The 21,520-nt window shown below is 41.6% G+C and overlaps 1 protein-coding gene across 5 annotated transcripts in view; it reads right to left on the bottom strand.

The window, feature by feature from the left end:
• Positions 1-21,520, bottom strand: part of NPAS3 (neuronal PAS domain protein 3) — an 838,777-nt gene that overhangs the window by 18,813 nt on the left and 798,444 nt on the right. For all 5 annotated transcript variants that reach the window (XM_012773417.3, XM_012773419.3, XM_012773416.3 and 2 more), the window contains 2 exons: positions 8,425-8,618; positions 4,452-4,558 (listed from right to left, as the gene is read on the bottom strand). In XM_012773417.3, coding sequence (XP_012628871.1) covers positions 4,452-4,558; positions 8,425-8,618 — 301 coding nt within the window. The remainder of the gene's footprint in view (positions 1-4,451; positions 4,559-8,424; positions 8,619-21,520) is intronic.

Consider the following 21,520-nt stretch of genomic DNA (forward strand, 5'->3'; position numbering starts at 1 on the left):
GATGTATGCTGACTGGGCTTCTGAAGAAAGTCAGATGTGGTGGCTATTCCATGCATTTCCTTCCTTAGGAATTTTCATATTCATGTGGAAGAAGTGGAAAAACTCATTTGCTTTGGGAAAAAGTCCAGCCAATGACCATGTTGCAGCTCAATCCCTGAAGGAACCAGCCCTGAAGAAAGGCTGAGATCAGAAAACAGAAAAAAGTCCCCTGAGCTCGCTCTCTGCATTTGGCCTACCCATCAAACTTTAAACCTTCCCTTCTTCCTTCACTTGCAGCTTCCTTTACTGTGTGCAATGGCTGCATACCCAAATCAACAATTAAATTCCCCCTTTGTTTGTGTGGCAGATGACAAATGCATGGAGGACATCTTGTGTTGCCTAGGCAGGCAGGGCACTTACTTTGATTGATGCTCGGTTGTGGAAAAAAATGAGCTGGGAAGGAATTACAATGGAGGCCCGCAGACTGGAAGGGGATATACTAATTAGTCCTGCATTAAGCAGTCTGCTTGCATTTGGCGATGAGACGCCTTCAGGAGGGAAATGTAGGGGTTATTGATGCAAAGCAGCACAGAATGCATTATGCCAGGTAGCTGTGTATTAGTTTTGTTAGGAAATAGAGAAGTTTATAATTGAGAAATAAATACTTAGGCTACCATATTTTTTTTTAACACCCCCCAAGTATATTGGGTACGTCATGCTTTTTAATGCCACATGATCTCATAATGTGGAAGCCTCTCTTGCTGAAATAACTCTTCCAGAGTTTTCTCAGACTGGGTAAGGTGCTAGGAAGGAAAATACTGCCACCACACCTACACTCTCTGGCTCCTTTTCTCTGAAATCCCACAGCTCCAGAGCTTTGAGCCTTGCTGCTGGAGCACAACATCAAAAAGAGAAAAGAAGTTTTCCCCCAGGCCACTTTGTAAGGTTTTAGAGAGTTGTTGCTGGCTTTAGAATCCCTGTGTAATTTCACTAACCTACCATGTTAGTATCGATAATGTGATTCTTAGTGATTCTTTATGCTGAAATCCTGTGAACTATCAAGCATCTTGTGTTAACCTAGTGGGAGAGGAGATGGTCCTGCGTCCTTGGTTCAATTTATCAAAGTTGTCAAATCCTTGTGCAGCTAAGATTCCCTTTTACTTTTCTTATTCTAGAAACAAGTTCATTTATGGATTTATAGATGCCTAGGCTAGGAAAAAAGATACAAGTGATAAAGATAGTATTTTTGGTTATCAGAGACTAGTAAGTCTGTTTTTTTTTTAAAAAAAAAACTTTATCCATGAACTGGAGCATAAGACAGATACAGAAATATTATCAGATGACGAAAACCTATCTTTCATGGATAGAACCAGGAATTGTGCCAATAGCTCTAGGAAGAAAACCTAAATACTTAATGTGGTTTATTTTTTAACCATCCCTTTGTTTTAGAATTCTATCTTATTCGTGAACTGATTCTATGTCACCATGACCTTCCTCTGCCAAGAAGGCACAGTTGAGGCATCCTTCAGTAATAGCCTAGGGCTTTGGACAAGCAAGATGCTGTGCTGGCTTTTTGCCTTTTCTTCCAGTGTTTACACAACCAAGACTTATTACATGTTCTGTCATTTTGTTACTAGGCTGGCTTTGGTTTCAGAATTAGGTAAACATCAGACATTCCATCACACAATTTTAGACTCAATCTTACTTTATAATGATGTTAATGTTTATTGTACAAAGCGAGATGCATTTGTATATTTTAGCATTTTATTTCAGTCACAGAATGCAAAACCTGACATTGGAATCAGTTTGATTTTTTTGTGTGTGTGATTGAAGATATTAAGCACTACAAGAACGTTGAAATTTCAATCTGATTAGGATCAAACTTCTTCAGGATCAAAACACTCTTTTTCCTCCCCCTACAGTTTTACTAATTGTGTGCTACTTGACATTGTGGAGTTATTCCACAGCGTGATAGCTAAATATGTGAAGTGTATTTTACTATGCAGAATTATCAGCTCATTCTATTTGTTTTTCATGTGTTTAAGGTTATTAAAAGAACTCAAAATTAGAAGTCATGTGTACGAGTTAAAAGAGTGAACTCAATCATTGTTAGTAGGCTAAATCATAAAGCAATAGCCAGTATGTCAATATCAAGTAATGAAAAAAATCACAGAATTTGAAAGCATACCTTCTCTGTTTATTAGTTGGCAAGAGACCAGAAAAATTAGGAGGAGAATAGCACAATAGTGAATGGTGGAGTAGTTTATTTTCAGCACTCTCAAATTATTCTGGGTACTGAAAATGAGATAAAAGTAGATCGGAAAGAATGGCATCAGACGTATTTGTTGGAGACCTTTGCTTTATGGGGAGAAATGAACTGCCCTCGCTCACTGTTCCTGAGGAATTGTGTTTCTTCAAGCTGTAAATCAAATCCCAGAGAGATCGCATGATGTTTTCCAAATAATAACTGAGGATGACAAAGTTCTTTTTGTCAGCCTCAGATTTCTGAATTTAGACCTTAAATTAAGACTCCAAAATGAGAAGGCACCACCCTCTCCCCACTTACATTGTCTATGAAAGAATATATATTGTTTTTAGACAATATATATTCATTTTAAAAGTCTGCATCTCTGGCCGCTGGCCTGTATTGTTCCAAAAATATATCTATGTCTTCCTCCAAAGATCCTGACTTTTCTCTGAGTTCCCAGCAACAAAGAACCCGATGTTTCTTTCCAGGAAACAGCATCATTTTTTTCTCCCAATTAATTGAAGAGCCATCTGCTTCTGCGATACACGACACCCATTCATTCTTAGCAACAAGTGTGTTCCCTAAATCCCTGGTGAGCAGTATCGAGGCATGGGCTCAGCTTTGGGACTGGAATCTGCTGCAGAGCAGCCTCGCAGGCAGGCTCTTCCTAGAGACACGGTAGATACAGAATTCGACGCTGAACTTGGTTCTGTGTCAGTGTTGCCAGCGCAGGGTTAAAAACACAGTATAAGATGCTCACACTTTGAGTTTCTGGCTAGCTCATTGTCTCCATTATACTTTTGAAAATGTGAGTTTGAAATGAGGAAACAATGCAAAGGGCATGAAAGGCCTGAAATAGCTCTCCTGGACCATGACAAATAACGGGACAGGAGTAAATACAGAAGCCACCTGGCTGTTGTTTTGTATGTAAAAGCTTCAACTTTAAGCTGTACCGTCTCATTTGTGGCACCCTGCATTATATGGCTATGTATAGCTTAAGGACGGAGATATATGTGAGAAATGTGTCATTCGGCAGTTTCGTCATTGTGTGAACATTAGCGAGTGTACGTACATAACCCTGGGTGGTATAGCCTACCACACACCTTGGCCATGTGGTACAGCCTGCTGCTCTAGGCTACAAACGTGTTTAGCGCCGTGTTACTATACTGAATACTGTAGGTGAATGTAGCACAGTGATAAGTATTTGTGTATCTAAACATAACTAAACATAGAAAAAATACAATAAAAGTATGACATTATAATATTTTGAGACCACCATTGTATATGTGGTCTGTCACTGACCAACACGTTGTTAGGCATGACTGGATTTAAAATCAGAGGTCAGAGCTGGGTTTAGAACCTTCTAGGGATATAGCTGGTAGGGCCCTCGTCTTTCAGGAATCTACCAATGGTCATAAAAAGAACCTCTGGGAAGAGGACACCCCCTTCCTAAGTGGTCCACCAGTGCAGCGAGGGCTCTTGTCTGACCGCTGCCACACACAGTGCAAATAGCCAGGGAGGCGGATGAGGCCACTGCACGATGACGCTAGCATGCCAGCTGTGCTCGGACCCGGCCAGAGCACTGCCAGCCCTGCCCCGCTTACGTGCCGTGGAAGGTCTTCCGGAGTTCAATCTGGGGCAGGAGCTGAGATCAGTTTCTCTGTCCCAGGAGGTAGGGGTTGGCGGTCCCTACTCCTCTAACTAATCCTCTTTTCAGAAATACAGCGCAAAGACACTGCCTTTGAGAGCTGCTATGTCCACACGATGTGCTCTGGGCTTCCCCCTCAACCCTGTTTTGTGGCTAGTCAAGTAAGCATTTTTATGTGGTTTGGGCCTATTTGAACTTAACTCCTCCGTGAACGTTTTGAAACCGAGACCACAAATTTTAGAGTGGAAGTTGCTTTCTAGAAAATGAAAGGGTCAAGGCAGCACTTAAGACAAAGGTTCCCCCACCACTTTGTGGAGGAGAGAGCACAAAAGACCATGAAATTCTGGATGAGTGCCTGAAGATCCAGCAATTTCTCTAGGCCTGAGGTCCGGCTTTCCATCTAATTCCAACACAAGCTGAAATATGATTTATGTCTCACTTTTTCCCACCACACACTGACACTTGTCTCAAACGCACACAGGAGAAATGAAGGAAAAATCAGCACTGAAACTAAACATGCTTCAGAGAGGTGACGCCAGCGCCGTTATACCCCCTCCACCCCCAGGAGGTACTTACAGTCTAAGTGACTGTGCCTGATGCCCTCAACGTCTTCGGCGTGGATGAAGTGGTAGCATCTCTTTCCTACAATGTCTACGGGGGTCAGATCCATATAATCACTAATCCTACAAAGAGAAGAACACAGGCTAGAATTCAGAAAGGATGAAAACAGAGAAACTGTCAAATAACTTAGAAACAGATCTACTGACACATTTTCATTATACCGCAGGACCCGTGAGAACGTGGCACTTTGAGGGAAAACCCTTTATAGTTAAGATTATTTCTTTAACGTGTAACAGTCTTTTTCTAAAGTAAGAAATGGGCTAGATCGAGCAACTGTGTTTAAATAATTAGATAGGTTTTTCTCTTTCTTTGGCATTAGAATGCACATTTAGACAACATAATTCCATGAAATTATTGAGAATCAGTAACAATGCAAGATCCTCATTACAAGCCAAGATAATTCAAGGTTACATAATAAAATAAAAACATGTTATGTTTATAGCAAATGATTAGAGACACCTTTCATTTAAACAGATTGGTCTTCTATTGGGTATTTCCATGAAAAAGGGCTTCAACTGCTTCTTGGCACAAAGTCCAAATTGGCATTTCAAGGGATATAATTTAAATGCTGAGACATACAGATGCCTGGGGGTATTATCTTTTTTAGTCTTAGTCATTTGGGAGCTCAGCTTTCACTCCTGGCCCTTTTAACTGGTACTTTGTGGTGGATTCCACACAGAAACTTTTAAACTGTTTCAGCAGCTCTTCCAGGCTTGTGCTCGACAGTACGTGTGCGTAAGCCTCTGTCATTGATTGTACAGACGTCAATGTCCTCAGGCAGAGCACGGAAAAATAGAACCAAATTGGAAAACATGTTGGGGGACTCTGCCTGGTTTATACAAGCATGTCACGGTGCTGACTACCCTCGATAACCACGTACGGTTTCCTCGTGGTCAGTCTAAAATAGAAGAATATACATCTTGCTTAAGGTATCCTCTTTACTGTCCCTGTGTTTTTATATTTTATGACATACAGGCTGTTCAAACATGAATTGAATCTTTAGAAATGACACATTTTAAAAGATCACTCTTGGGGAGTTAAGGCTTACCTCCAAAGCATGGAAGTGAGAAAGGATAAAACATAATATGAAATATAATTAAAATATATTACCCAGTGAGTGCATTTCCCAATGTCTAGCAATTTAAGTAATATATTTTGGCCAAACCAGAATTCTTGGTAAGATAAGATGAATTGGGGAAATAAAAAGGAAGGTTTTCTCAGATTCTATGGTTTTTCTGGAACAAAACAGATTAGTTGGTGTTTTCCTAATACCATTAGCTGTTTTCCAAGCACAGTTTATATCCCCTTCTGCAAATGGGGAAACAAAGATGTCATTAAAAGACCTTCATTGGTGCTTCTGAAATTCACTCACTCCTCTGGAAGCATTAGACGTGGGCTTTGTCCTGGGGACTTAGAAAAATGGTCAGCCAGTGGAGGAGCAAGCTTCGCTTTCTAGTTAATGCTTCCCTAATTAAATAATAAACCCATGGAAGGAGCCACTCCATTCTTTAGGGAAGACAGTTCTTTAGTTTAGTCATTATTTGAAATAAATCCTTCAAAACAATTGAAGCCCTTCTCATGTATGGAGCCTGTTCCTGTGGTGATCGTGTCCAGTCCCCTGTTCTGTGTTCAAGGGTCTCTTAATATATGTATAGAAAGCACCAGACCAGTGGGGTGGTTTATATCAGGATCAGAATCCTGATGGCAGCTTTTACTCTGTGCCTCAGTTTCCTCATCTGTACAACAACCTAAGAGGTTGGTGTGGCGATTAATGAATGGAATGAAGTTAGCATAGCGGCGGGTTCACGGTATGCTTTTTCCTCAGATCAAATATGCAATTGCCTTTAATAAAGGTCTTTTTCATAATTATTAATACTATCATCTTCAGGTGGGAAATAGTGTTGTGTTGTATTGGCTAATAGGAGGTTTTGGGAAGGTTTTTTTTTTTTTTCTTTTTTAAATGGGAAGAAAAACGCTAAAAGCAGGTCAGAGAAAATGATCTCAATTACGAGAGTGGCACCATGCAGCATTCAGGTCCACGGAGCTTGTCAAAAGAATTAATGAGTTGATCACAGGAATGAAAATTAAGTGATGTTTTGGGATAGGACAATCACTGGAATTAGGTGAATAGGAAGAGGCCCTGTTCTTTGGATCCAGTGAAGGCGGTAAATCCAAGTCAAGCGAGCTGACATATGTTTTCAAAGCAGCAACGCCAGAGTCCTCCTCTGACTGTGTGTCAGCCTCCCTCAGTTGGATCTCACTCAGCACTCTGTGTTTCTAATCGGAGAATAAACTGTTTCGTGGGCTGTATCTGTTCTTCCATGGGTGCGTATGTATAAAAAAATCCCTCTCAGAGGTTATTCTGACCGATAGCTTGCCATTTAGTCTAACTTCTGAAGAAAAATGAGAGACTCCAGGGAGAGCTCATGGGATATAGCTAAGTGCCTAAGCTTTTGAATCTGGTAGACCTGGGTTTGAATGTTGGTTGAGGACAAGTCATTCAACTTTCCCCTCAGCTGAAGTTGCCTGAGGGATGCAGTGGCAGCACCTACCCCACAGAACGTGGCGCAGATGGTGAGCTTTGCACACGGCCCGGTGTGTGGTGAGTGTTCCCTAAACGCCAGCCATCTTCAGTGCTGCCTGCCAACTCCAGCCAATCCTTCTGGCTACCTTGTCCTTCCTGATGTTCTGCAGCCCTTCCAGAAGGCCTTAGACATACAGTCACGAGGACATTTTGATAAATGCCAAGAAAACTTGAGAAGATTTAATTAGAGTTACTTAAGTGACAGTGACAGTTCAGGGTATGTTCTACCCTATTGAATACTCAAAGCTCAGGTGGGTATCTTTCCCCACTGGTGAATTCTTTCCTCTGAATCAGACACTGGCTGGAAATGGCAGGCAGCTTGTAACTTGACCTCAGCATCTTCAGTGCTCCCTGGCGACTGAATGCGGGAGCTGCTGTCCTCCTCTCAGCTGGGCTCTGCAGAGGTCGGTTACCAGGCACTGGGCCAGTCTGCTCTTCCACCTCTCTTCTGAAGGCACTCCCTGGGCTCAGTGAACATAGAGCGCCTTCAAGCCTGACGATGACTGTGCCGCAAAAGCATCCTGCCCAACTGACTCAGTAATTCTCCCTTTGGTCCCAGGGATGGGATGGTCTGGCCATGGCATCCTTCCCACGGCGGATGTGTGGGCAGTTCCTCTCCACTGCTCACCTCCTACTCCATCATTCCCTCTTCAAATCAGCCTCATGATGGGCTGGCAACTCTAGGTGAAAGGTCTGAAAGGGGACTTTCCCGTTTCTTTGTCCCTTGCTTTGTGCTTAATGGAAAAAGTGAACTTTTAAACCAGAGGCTAAAAAGTCCTTTTATAAAACCTCCATCTTGAGGAAGAACTGCCAGCTCATTTATATGATGAGTCATCTTTTTTCGTAATTTACAAAAGTGAAATCCTCAGGATGACAAAGTTTTATTTAATAGCTTTGCAAATTTCTTTCTCCTCCTTTTTCCTCTAGGGGCCTCAAATTCTCATTTGTTCTCTTCATGCTTAATGTCTACGTGAACACTGACCATCACGAGGCTGGACTCTTGAATTAGTCAGAAGTGGGTCCCACTGAGGCATCGGGCGATACATTTTCCTGCATCATTTTGCCAATAACGTCTCAGCCCTGCTCTCTCCTTAGGTTCTCAGCCAAAATGAACCTCCTTTGTAGCTTATGGATGTCTGAGTATCCCCATTCATTTAATTGTTGTCCTTAATGTAAATCAGGGCAGCGATGTCAATTTTAAATACAGAGCATGCTTGATGTCAGTCCAAGCAGCCGTTAAAAACAAGATCAGGGTTCCTAATGAGCTTTCAGGCTGCCGAAACCACAAACCCTCACCAGTGTGTGCTACGTTCAACAGGGCAAATGAAATCAAAAACAAAGTACCTATTTTCACAGTAAATGATATTGAGGTCCATATTTACTCGAGTGACGAACATATGGCAGTCAATTCTGACTTCATTGATCGTCGGGGGAGGCAAGGCATGAGCCACAACCACGAGACCCATGATTTGGCTGGGGACGGTCCTCCCGTGGGACAGCGACACTCTCAGGCGTAGCCGGCCTGTTATGTGAATCACCTGTAAAAGAACATTCAGTTCAGGACACCAGTCACATTTACATTCCGGATATAACAGTTATTTCTTTGGAGAAAGGCAAAATTACGTCGGGAACAACCACCGTTCGCTGTGTCTTCTGCAATCATACCGGCTGGCAGCATGCCCTCAGTGTCCTCATGGCGGGAGACAAAATGAAATAATACTATGCTCTGAGCATTTCTCAAGGCAGCGTCATTATGGTGTTGTTGCTATTATTTTTTAAAGGACTTTTTTTTTTTTTTTTCACATTTAAGGGAACTTCATAACCAGATAAAATGACCAAAAAGGTGAGCCTGGAGCTGCAAAAGGAAATGTTTTCATTATTAGCTCTTGTTAATGGAAGATGCCTGTCTCTCTCCAAGTCTGTACTTGAGTGGGATGACATGGCCATCTCCTTTCAGAAGTGTGGCTCAGAGTGTCCCTTTATGTGAGGGTCAACATTGCAAATGGTTACAGACTCCAATGAATAAAAGACCGAGTGGTAATGCCAGGCATGGGTTCTTTCGAGGATAGATACTTCGTGTTAGGCAGCACTGAGTTACCAGGGGTGCAGTGATTGATTACGGTGCCCTGTGGGGTGGATGGTCAGAGGACTTTGGCCCATGATTTGTTCCTCGAGCTTGTAGTAAAGTAGGGTCAGGAAGACTCGCACCATTTTGGTGGCAGCTCAGAGGTCCTTGCCCAGAAATAGGAGAGAGACTATGTGAAAAATATGAAGGATCTGTGTAGCTATGCTTTGTTAGGGGTGTGTGTGGCAGGGGCGGAGGGAGCTTGGAGGCTGTGTGTGTGTGTGTGTGTGTGTGTGTGTGTGTGTACTTATTCTAGCTGTGTTCTGAGGACCCTGCTACAGTGTGGGGAATCTTCCAAAACCAGGTCATAGAGGTAATTGCTGTGATTCACTGTACCATGGAGCTCAGTTTAGTAGCTAAGTGGAGTTTCCACATTTGCTTTGCCTCTCCAAATGCATCATTGAGTGCCAAACTATCTTTTGAGATTCTCCTTTTCCCCCTTTGCCATAGGGACCGAAGTGGGAAGTAGGTCTCTCGCCTCCCAGGAACAATATGATCTAGTGTCTGCTCTCCTTCCCAGGGGCTCCAATGGCAATTCCTTTTCCATTTTATTGTGTTTCTCTTAAGTTATTCAGCTTTCCAATAGCAAGCCACACTCCTGTCAGTCAGGATGCAGGATCAAAGCTTACAGGGCTGCCCTTCGGAGTCCTAGCTGTTCTAAATGATACCTCTTCCCTGTCACCCTTCACATCTGCGCCCAGAGCTGCAGCTCTGGAAACACCAATGAGGAGGATTATTTGGGTTATTTCAGTAGCAGCTTTTCGACCACCCACATTTGAAGTTGACTAAATTCATACTTAATGCACCTTTGCTTTAAGCTTTGGTCAGATGAGCTACTTTATGAATATTTGAAAATGTTCCTAGAGGCAAGGATGCTAAAACACCATCACAGACACACATTTTTGCAAGACCTCATTAACTAATAAAGAAATAGCTAAAAGAAATGGGATTAACTTCACAGGAGGGGTGTTAACAGTCTCTGGTCCTCCTCCCAGCTAGGCTTACATAGATGCTCATTTATCATTATCTGTCTTGTTTTATCAGGAACACTCAGCTTCTTGGAAAAACACAGATCTATAAATGCTCAGGAAAACACACATCCAGAAATGATATGCTAAATAAATCCCCACTTGGTATTCTATTCCAAAGCAATTTAAAGGCGTCTGGACTGGAAAACATTTTGGGAAAGCAGACAGGCTAAGGGCGGGAAGGGGAGGGGTTGGCGTGTCAGATTTACCCTGCCTCTGCCTCTGATCTCCAGCTCTGCCTGTGGCCATCAGCCTGGTATTGGAGGGGGTCAAACCTGAGTCGGGTAAGGGTCTAGACTTGCTTTCTGATTCTGTCACCTTGAGTGAGTCACTCAGCCTCTCTGTGTCTCAATTTCCTTTTCTGTGAAATGGGGATAATAGTGACTATTCTGCTGTTATGTTATGAAAATCAAAGGTGGTAATAGATGTATAAAATAGACTTCATAAACTGTAAAGAATTCTACAAATCATAATGTCTCTGTTTGCCTTTAGAAATATCAACCAATAAGGATAAGGACCAGATATTAACTTAATGTTGACCAAAAGCCTAATAAATGACTTATTATTTTAAAGGATCATAACATTTCTTATTAGGAAGAATATTGGGGAAGGTCTATATTAGCCCCCTCTCCCTTTCATTTTTTTAGGCGAGGAAAGTTCATTCCCTGAAAGTTCATTCCCTGTCCGGTGTCACCTATTTTGGAAATGGCAAACAGGGGCTGAAAGCCATGTTTCCAAGGTCTTGAGTATCATTTCAACCTTGTTATGCCTGTATGCAAAAATTATGTGTGTATTCACACTGAATGAAACATTAGAAGTGTATACCCAATACCAATTTATTATCTTAATTAAACTGTACATGAACCTTTAAAAAGACTTCATTCATAACCAGAAGCTCAGGTTATTTTAAAAGTCTTTAAGAAATAGCACAGACTAAAAAGAAGAAAAACCTTAAGACAATTGCCAATGCAGTAACTAAACAGTTGTCAAGAAATGTCAAAGAATGAGCAGAGGTATGATTGTCTGTCTGTCTGTATGTGTGTCTGGGTTGGAGGGAGGGTGGAACTGAAGAGAAGAAAGGGGATACCTGCTAGATCCTACAATTAATTTCTAGGTTTAAACTAACATATTTTTCCAAATTCATTTCATAATGCAAACAAGCTTTTTTCCCCCCATTTGACAGGTTATGTTCAAAGTTTAGAAACATGTCTTGACGGCATATATTCAAACACATGGATAGCTTAATTTTTCATTTTGTAGTTGCTTTTAAGGCCTGAGATACACAGGAAAGAGTATTGTCAGGAGGAACTGGGTTCAAATCTTCACCCTGGCACTTAATAGCCACGCAACTATGATGCTCAGATAACTGAAATGACTTGCTTAGTTTGCAGGCCTGTATATCAGAGATTAAAAGCCTAGTACAAAGAGAACATGTACTCTGCAAAGGTGTTCTTTGTTGTCTTATAACATCAACAAAAGGCATTTTCTTGGTTCCTTGGTTTCTAAGACATACTATGTTTGAGGAATCTTCCTAGGTGCCAGGAAGCAGACCAAGGTGAATCAAATGTAAACCTGTCCTCAAAGAAGACATCTATAATTACTTGTTCTATGGTGAGTAGAGGGAGACGATGCAGTGTCTGATCAAGAAAGTGGTTCTCAATCCTGGCTATGTGACAGTCACCTGTGAAGCTTTGTTACAATGTGGATTCACAGGCTCTATCCCCCAGAGATTCTAACAAGGTAGGATTGGGCTGGAGCCCAGCATCTGTTTGTGTTTTGAAGCTTCGGAGGTGATACTAACTACTCAAGACTATCTGGCAAATGGGTTTGGAGTTATACCAGTGGTTCTGAACCTTAGCTATACATTGGAATCACCCAGGGAGTCTTTAAAAGTCCCCTGTCCAGGTTGTGCCTGATAGCAGTTAAACCTGGATCCCAGGTGATGGGGCACTGGCAGCAATGCTCATATATATCTGAAAGGTTTTCCAGGTCTCATAGGGATGCTCAGAGGATTAAGTGAAAATGTATACAAAGTGCCTAGATATATGCATGTATATGCTCAACAAATACTGTTTTTATTAATAAACAAGTGTGTTCCACAAGAAAGGCTGGAATATGATCTTTAGAAATTCAGGGTAGGAAGAAAATACTTTTAGCCAAATGGATCAGGAAGGCTACATGAAAATGGTATTAAGTTGTTGACATAAGATATGAACATGAAATGGTGAAAAGGGTTTCCAGATAGAAGAGCTAGAACAAAGGATTACAAAAGGGAACTAACTATTTGGAACACCCAGCGCTCCAGGAGCATTTCAATTGGGGTAGCGGGAGAAGAGACAGATGGGACCAAGATGGTAGGTACAATTAATAGAAATTGGCAGTGAGACCTGAGGAGTAGAGATAGCACCATATTTGAGCCTGTCCCAAAGGATGATGACAATACACTAAATGGTAAATGGGAATGCAGGAGCTGCTGACCACTGTGGGGACAGAGATGATTTCCCTGTGAACAGTTTGCATTTGAGCAGCCTGGGAAAATCTAGGAGTAAGGTGTCCAGGGGATAGTAGAAAATTGGAGTTGGGCACTTAAGCAATGATAGTTGAAGTTTTGGAAGGTTGTTTTCTTTTCTCCCTTGGAGGGAGGTGATAGCTAAAACCAAGAAATTCAATAGGATTACCAAGGGAGAAACACAGATAAGAGTGCCACAGGCTTTTATCCACCCTTGGAATACCTGAAGACTAAGGCCATTTATGTTTTTCTCTAAATTGAGGTTCTCTTCCTCTGCAACAATTACTTTTATTAAAAAATGAAAATTTCTGAAAGTTCCTAAGCACCTTGTCCCCCATCCACAATTCAGCTCTAACATAATTGCCAAGCTTCCACACCACCACCTGTCCCAGTGGCAACATTCCAAAGAACGGGTGTGGCTTCCTTGTGCAGTTAAGTAGGTGAATGGGAAATGATCCTGTATACAAATGCATAAGCCCATAGCTTATGCATATAAACTATATCATTTAGTCTATTGTCACCATCCCATGAGACAGGCTCAAACTTCCTGATGCTATATACTAATACTGTGTCATAAAAATAACACAGTTGGGGGGGGGATGGGCATTTATTGAAACCTTAAAATCTGTACCCCCATAATATGCCGAAATAAAAAAAAAAAATAACACAGTTGCTTTAAACTGAAAGGAATATTGTGGAGTGGAAACAACATTGCGTTGGAATCAGAACATCTGATACATCAGTCCTAATCCTGGTAATTCTGCCAAGTCATCCAGCTTGGGCAGGGTAGTTCCTCAGAAATAAAATAAAATGGTGGAAAAGCATCCGGTAGGGATGCCTAGGGCTCTCGCTCACCTCTAGAGAACTCCACAACCAAATGCTTAGCCGAGTGGCCTTTCTTGTGCTGTAGCATTACCCCACTTCCCTGCTTGTGCCCTCACAGTGGGGTAGGAGTTTCAGAATACAGGGGCAAATTGGCAAATGCAGTTTACTTTAAGGATTAATTAACAGGGACCTTATGGGTCATATCTGAGCTGGAAAATGCTTTGCTTTTGACCAATGCCAGCTAAAAACCACCTCTGTGTTCTAAAGGTTCATCTTACTCTGGTCTTAAATCTAATCTATAGACATTCTTCAAAAGAGCTTTCTGAACTTAAAAGATTCTTTGCCCTCAAGCTCAATTTTATATAAGAGCTCTATCCTCATGCTTTCTTTCATTGGTTTTGTTTTATCATAAAGAGCTGCACAAAAATGCTAAAGCCGATATTTTTCTAAACTCCTTACACAGCACTGCCCGAATGTGAGCAACATTGAAGCAGAATGCACAACATTTCTGAGTTGAAATCCCATCATCTTTGATAAAGTGTCCAGATTAGCATTATTTGATCATCCCATAGTGAAGAAATCATTGTTTGACTTTTATTTTTCTTCTCTGATACAAGGCGCGGCTGTGTGCGATGTCGTAAGTACATGTCCACAGAGTTTAAGAGGAATGTGGGAATGTTAACAAGCCACATTGCCTGGACAAATGTATATTTCTCTTCCTGCCATATGCTCCTTTCAGTTGTCTGTTACTGATACATGCTTAGATGTGCTCCCCTAATATCTTCTCATTATAAACAAGCCCATCACAAAGACCTTGATAAAACCTCCTCCCCTCTGTCAATACTTAAGGAAAGTCCGTGACAGAAAAATACATCTGGAAGCTATTCTCCTTTCTTTTAGGACTAAATCTCAGTTCTAGTAATCTGAAACGTTTTCTTTATCAAAAGGAAGTGCCAAGTATTACGTGCGTTATTTTCCACATATAATGTAAAGTCTAGAATAGGGCTAGGCAACTAGGGGAACAAAAAAGGCTGCGGGCATGAGAAACCTACAGATTCCCTGGGTTTAGAGCATCTTCAGAGATTTTTCACTTGTCCTTTAAGGGAATCCAAATTTACCTTAAAAATTAAGCTTCCTTCTGGCACTCTGGTCCCTTTTCTTTTTTTCCCTCTGTAGAAGTCTGGTTTAGCATACAGATAGTCACATCACTAGTTCAGGTGGGAGAGTCAGCTAATTATTTTAAAGTGATAGGGGCTTTGAGGTGGCTGCAAACCTGCTGAAAGATAAGGGCTTAGCCAGGTCTTCTGAACCTAAACATCTAGCCTACAGCATAACAGCTTAATCTAAACCAGCACGAGAATATCCACCTTGTGTAAATTACTTCATGTAAATTTATAGGGAGTGGGTTTTCCAGGATTTAGACCATATTCATAGGTTGGAGAATCTGCCCTAATGGATCTTCTGTGTGAGTCTTGCCACCTAGATCTTTTGCACAAGGCCTGAAAATACAGATAAACAAACCTTAGCTGAAGCCAGGTGCTTGTCCACAGAAGCCAGCACTATGGAGAAGAGGCTCCTAATGGAAGGAGGAGCCTTCGGTCCTCTGCCAGGCAGAAGAACAGTATAATGACATTTTCTTTCCCTTTCCAGGATCTCAGATTTTAGTTCTAAAAACTGACTCTAGAACTAAAACTATAGACTTTGTCATAAGTCACAATCAGACTTTAGCAATTGGGGATAAGAAACAAAAAAATGGGGAAAAGTTGACTTTTCAAACTGAACTAGAACAGTTTATAAAGAGCGTTCTAGTGCAGATTGCTGCACGTGTGCTCTTGGCAAGAACATCATAAGCCACTGGAATATGCTCAAGGCCAAACTGACACCAGGAACTCAAATGTGGGAACAAACGAGAAAAACAAGAGAGCATCTCAATTTAATAGAAACCTACATACAAAGGCGAGATTGAGGGGAGTTTAGATTCGGGGGAAGTGAGCTACTGGCAGGGAGTGGGTGACAATGCAGACCGCTTCCAGGGCCAAGGAGGATGCAGCCGGAGAGGTGGTGCTGGAATGCTGTCGTTGGCTAGGCATGGAGGTGGCTATCGGCTCAGGAAGTGAGTGGGTGGGGGCAGTCTTTCTGGGTGCTTGTCTCAAAGAATGTCCCTAAGATTAGTGGTCTTAAAAATTGGACAGGGAATAAGGGAGTAGGATTCAGCACTTAAGAATAGAAGCCCAGCAGGCATTAGGGTGTCAGGGCTTCAGACTGGCTCAATTTAAGGGCAGCTCTGGTGATGGAGAAGGGAGGAGGTGACACTGGATAGCAGGGAGGGTATTGGCCAAAGTTCAGAAAGAAGAAGCCTGGCAGAAACCAGTCCTATTAGATAAAAGGGCGACAGTGACATAGAAAGTGTTAATTCACAGGGACTCCACGGTCTTTCATTTGTTTTGAATGGAATGAGGTGAGCAGGAAGAGTGATGTAATTGGAGCACGCTGTCTGATGCTTGCTCTGATTCCTGAAAAGACTCAGTGAAGGTTGGTTCAGGAGGTGGACAGATCTGGTTATACATGAGGACCTTCCAGATTGTGGAAGGCAGAGGAAAAGGAAAGAAGTCAGGGGCTAATTTCTTTGCCTTCACTGAGATATATACCTGGTAGGTCCTGAAGGAAAACAGACCCAGGCGTAAGCATGTATGTGAACACAGGCATTCCTTCCCACTCTTAGAGAGAAGTCAACTCACTGTGCTCAGTAAACAAATAACTGAAATGACTAAATGGGCATGGTGCATGAGGGAAAAAATATTTTGTTCTTTAAGTGGGAAGGCTAAAACTCCTAATGCTGATAGCAGAGATTTCTTTTAAACAAAAAACCTCTAGAAGTAGTGGTTCTCACATTGGAATGTGCAAAAGATCACGTAGAGAGCCTCTTAATAATGTGGATTCCCAGGTCCCCACCCCCACAACTTCAGATTCTCAAAATCTAGAGAGGGGCCTGGGAACGTGCATAGCAGTGAGCATTCCAGGTGCTTTGGTGACAGTGGCTGGCAGGTCACCCCGGCCATCCAGCTGCAGCATCCTCCCTCTCTGGAGAGCTGAATGAGTCTGGAGATCTTAATAAAGATGACCCAGGTGCATATCACAGACTGCCTCGTCAATGAGCAAAGAAAGATGAACATACATTCATGCTTAAATCCACACGGAAAAAAAATCCTCTGTGGAACATAACCCCGTTGCCTTTCGGTTCTTTGCAAATGGAAGATTGGCGCGTGATAATCAAGAACCCTTGGCTGACGTGGAATCAGGGCGTGTTTCCTGTGTTCGCTCCTTTATTTGTGAAAAGGTCTGCGTTCTCTCGGTGGCCACGCCACAGTGGGCCGTCCTGTTGTGCTGTGAGCCTCTTGGGGGAGGTTGAGCTCTGCCAATCCCCTCCCCCTTGCACAGCCTGCCCCTGGCTTAGCTCCTGATTAATTCAGGGGATCCTGAGAGGTTAACCCTTAATTTGATGGCTCCAGTGGGGAGCTGAAAGATTGCTGGTTATTTATCACCCTTGGTTTTTTTTTTTTTTAATGCAAAAACATTTTCTAAGGCAACAAATAAAAAATTATTTTTAAAACCCACATTTAAAATACATTAGCCACAGCATTCTCTTCTTACACAAGTATATCCTCCAAACATAACAATTACTTCCCATCCATCTCTTTTTAACAAACTTCAAATACATAACATAAAAAATATAGCTGCAATTATAGCTTTAGCATCTCAAAATGTTCCGGGACCCCATATTTGCTTCCTGTTCCCTTTGGAGAAAATAAGTCTTTCTTCTACCAGAGATAAGATTTTTTTTTTATTGGGATAGTTTAACTAAGCTGGAGAGATCACCTTAATGAGATTATGTAAATGTATTCCAAGGATATAAACCACATTTTCTCAGAGAGTGGAACACTTCAAATATCATTTAATAAAACAGGACCATGGGTAGAAACACCTCGATAAATTGTTAAGGGGCAAAGCAAGAAAGCTGAACTATACACATCTGATCAAATTTCCTTTGATTCAGTTACTTTATTAAAGTCTCCTAGAGAAGGACAGAGGACCATTGTCCCACTGTGGGGGGCAGCGTTTTTATTCCTCTACCACTCGATGTGGAGGAGGGGTATCACCCCTTATGGCTCCCCGAAGCCCCTCGTGGCTTAGTGCCACTGTGTTGAGGGTAGAGAAGGTAGCTCTCAACATTACAGACTGCAATTGTGTTTCACAACAACATTAGGAAAAAAAAAAAAACGACAGCTCAGAACTAGTCTTGGCTCCCTACTCCCCCCACCCCTCTCCCCCACCCCAAGAAGTACTATGCTATATTGACATACTTTGTTTAGAAACCATGAGCTCTTATTAGGAAAGATATAATACAAATCAAATATTTTCTGTTTCCTCTTCTTGCTTAACACCTTTGTTGCATGTGTGTTTTACGGAAATTTCTCGGGTTTCACAACCAGTCTTGTTCTAAATTAGTCTCTTTTGCCTTTGTTTCTCTTGACTTTGCTAGCAGAATTTGTATACAGACACTCCAACTGCAACAAATGCGACCAATGTTCAAAGACGGCAGTGTGCATGGACTGAGCACCCCTCTGCAAGCAGGCAGGAGTCCTGGCGCGCACGCCGCTGCTGGGAGAAATGTGGAGGCAGCCCCCAGGAAGGGCAGCCTACCCCATCCCCTTCATTCAACCTAAAGGACTGCAGGAGAATAAACGATTGCATTTTGTTAATGAAGGAAAACGTTTAGAGGAAAAACTTTTGGATATGGAACCCAGCTACCCTGTCTCCCTCAGTCTCAGAGGATGTGTTATAGAATTAAAAACAACTGTCCATGTAGGTGGGTAGACCAGTCCTGGGGAAGGGCAACACCGCTGTCTCTGAGCGTTTAAAGCAGCCATCCTCTTAAAGGGGAAAGCACAAATAATAATAATTATATTTCTGATAATTAAAATTATTTAAAACAAAAAGATAGGTCATGTATTTTTTGGGGAAAAAAACCCCCAATATTTCCTAAATTTAGACATAAAACTCTTTAATGATCAAACCTAAAAATGATTACTTCCCAATAGGCTATAGTAGGTATTGGGGTAAAGTAATGAAAAAACAAAGAGTTGTCTTAAGCTAGGTACTTCAGACCTAAATTTGTACAAGAAAGAAAGAACACAGACTAGAAGCCAGTATTCCTCAGTTTCCCTGGCATGCTTGGGCAACGTGTGGTTCTGTGTTTAATGGCAAGGACCTCCTTCCTCTGCATCTATTTCTTCATTGGGAAGGCAAGTGGGCCTAACTACATTGCATCTGAAACCCCCTCCCTGAGCACAGTGTATATTAAATCCAATGTCTTTAAACACAAAGCCTCGACCCATAACCAAAGCCCTAAGCTCCTATATCTTTCCATCTCTGTTGTTTTGGTTTGCACTCCTTGCTAGGCCTGGATGTTACGTGTTTAATGTCAATTAACAGAGGACATTTTCTTACGTGTTTCTTAAGCTTCCCTCCAAATTCTATAACTAATATTTTATAAGGCTGCTTAATTCAATCCTACATTTCATCCCTAATGAGAGTAATTTCAGGTAATGACATGCCTCTTGAAACGTCTTGCTTTATGGAGTGAATGAATCCATGCCTTTGCAACATGTCTTTGTGTTTAGCATCCCAGAAACACTGCAAACAGGCTGGAGCTGAAAGGGGCCTTGGAGGCTACCTCAGCCAATCCTCCCACTTCACAGATAATGGAGACTGAGGCCCTGGGAAGTGAAATGTGTTGCCCAAGGACACACAGCCAGTTAGTGGCAGACCACGGAAGAAAAAAGTCTCCTAATCTCTTGCCCAGTGCTTTTTCTATTATTTAGTAATGCATTTCAGAGGACATAATCCTTTCCATTTTCCTCTTTTGTGTTCCCAAATGTGTTTATATCTATACATATAGGAGGCTTGATCAAACTGAGGATTTTAACCTTCAAAAGACCCCATGGCACCGCTATAGGTTATTATCCATTCAGCATATGCAATTCAAAACATTCATATGACTTTTGTGTGTGTCACCAGCTCATTTGCTGCATTTGGTTTATTCAGCCATGATTAGAGATAGTCATTTACAGTCACACATTTGGAAACTCTTTAACAAGCTTCTAGCAGTTTCCTTTCCAAAGCTGTTTAAATAGATGAGGGTGTGGTGTCAGCAGTGACAGCAGTTTCCTCCATATCACTGATTCTCGCTGCTACTTATATGTCTTTATCAGGATTTCCATTTTGTGGGAAGGCTTAGAAAAAGACTCCCAAAACAAAGATGCACATTCCAGAGCCTGTAAGCCATCATTTGCAGAAGATTGACTCTAAAATTAAAATTGAGATTGACTCTAAAATTAAAATTGAAACCACCACACTATAACCTGAAAGTTCCCAGAAAAAAAAAAGTCCCCCTCCCTCTTTTTATTTTAAAGAATACTTTTTGAAGTAATTGGCACAAAGACTGTTCTAGTGCAGATTGCTGCAAGTGTGCTCTTGGCAAGAACATCATAAGCACTAGAAAAACTTTAATATGCTCAAGAAGCCAAAAACAAACTGACACCAGGAACTCAAGTGTGGGAACAAACGGGGAAAAAAAAGAGAGCATCTCAATTTAATACAAACCTACATACAAAGGGACCAATTTTTATGATTCATGGTTTAGCATACAATGCAGCTGTCCTCTGAGTGAATATAGAGTAGTTATACATAAGAAATTAGAATTATCAATTCGAGAGAATTTCTCGGGAGTCCTTTTGATATGTAATACTGCAACTATAATGCTAAGAAACCAGACATCAATGCATTAAATGAGATCAGGATGGGATCTATTTAGAAAAGGAGAGTTTAAACTTGGAGAAGCGTCTCTTTGGTTTGACCTCTGGAGCAGACTTTCTGCAGGGAAACTCAAAATGAATAGCTTTCCCTCTACCTGTAGCCTTGCTTTCCAGGTCTTTCAAATATAAATTTGAACACATATAACACAAGTGGGGGGTGAGGAATCATTTTAGAAGGGTCTCCTCTGTGGAATGAAATGGGAAGAATTTGTAGACTTTTTGCACTCTGCAAGACATGGGGAGAGTGTTCAATTTTCCTTATTCCATCGAACATAAGAACGAAAACTGTTTTTTTTTTTTTTCAAATTTCCTTCCTCAAGCCGTCATCTTTGCTATTTTATGGTAAGGATTCAAGGATTTGGAGATTTTCTGCATCTTTCTCCATCCACGTTTCAAATTTATCCCTGATTGTGACCAACACTTACTTTACCCTGAAACTGAAAAGATCGCTCCATTTTCACAGTCTTGCTAAGTAAGATTTCTCCTGCAACCCCCTGGACTTCAAACATGCTACACTTTTTTTTTTCCTGGGGAACGTTTGAAGTCCCCTTTAAAAATAATGCCTTGAGGATATTTTTCCCTAATACCATTTAAAGAAACTTGAAAGCATATGGCTCTTGAAGTGCACAGAGTTCTAATGAAGTAATCAGCAACACTGCTCATATGCACACTTCCACCAGGAGCGTTCAAACCCAACCCGGATCAGACTTCTGAACGAAGTGAAATTCTGCCGAAACGCCTTTCCTCCATCTGCCAGTGTAAAGGCTTAGGGAGCCACTGCACGAAAGCGGTGACTTTCAACCTTTGAAGGATGGAAGGTGCCGGAAAGGTTGTGTCTGGATCAGAACTGTCAGTAGCCAAGCAAATCAATCTTGTAAACGTGGAAGATAACTCAAGACAAATATTCCTCTGTAGTGCAGTCTCCATCCATAGTATGGGAGGAGAAAATAAAGTTTCTTTATAGGGTTCTATTTGATGTAGTCCCTGGCAGCCCAGCCATTACCTTAGGTGATTCTCCACAAAGGTAGCAAAAACTAAATAAAACAAAAACATGGGATATTAATGCACTTTCCCTGGA

This window comes from Microcebus murinus, chromosome 6 (genome assembly GCF_040939455.1).
Source record: "Microcebus murinus isolate Inina chromosome 6, M.murinus_Inina_mat1.0, whole genome shotgun sequence".
Taxonomy (NCBI): Eukaryota; Metazoa; Chordata; class Mammalia; order Primates; family Cheirogaleidae; genus Microcebus; species Microcebus murinus.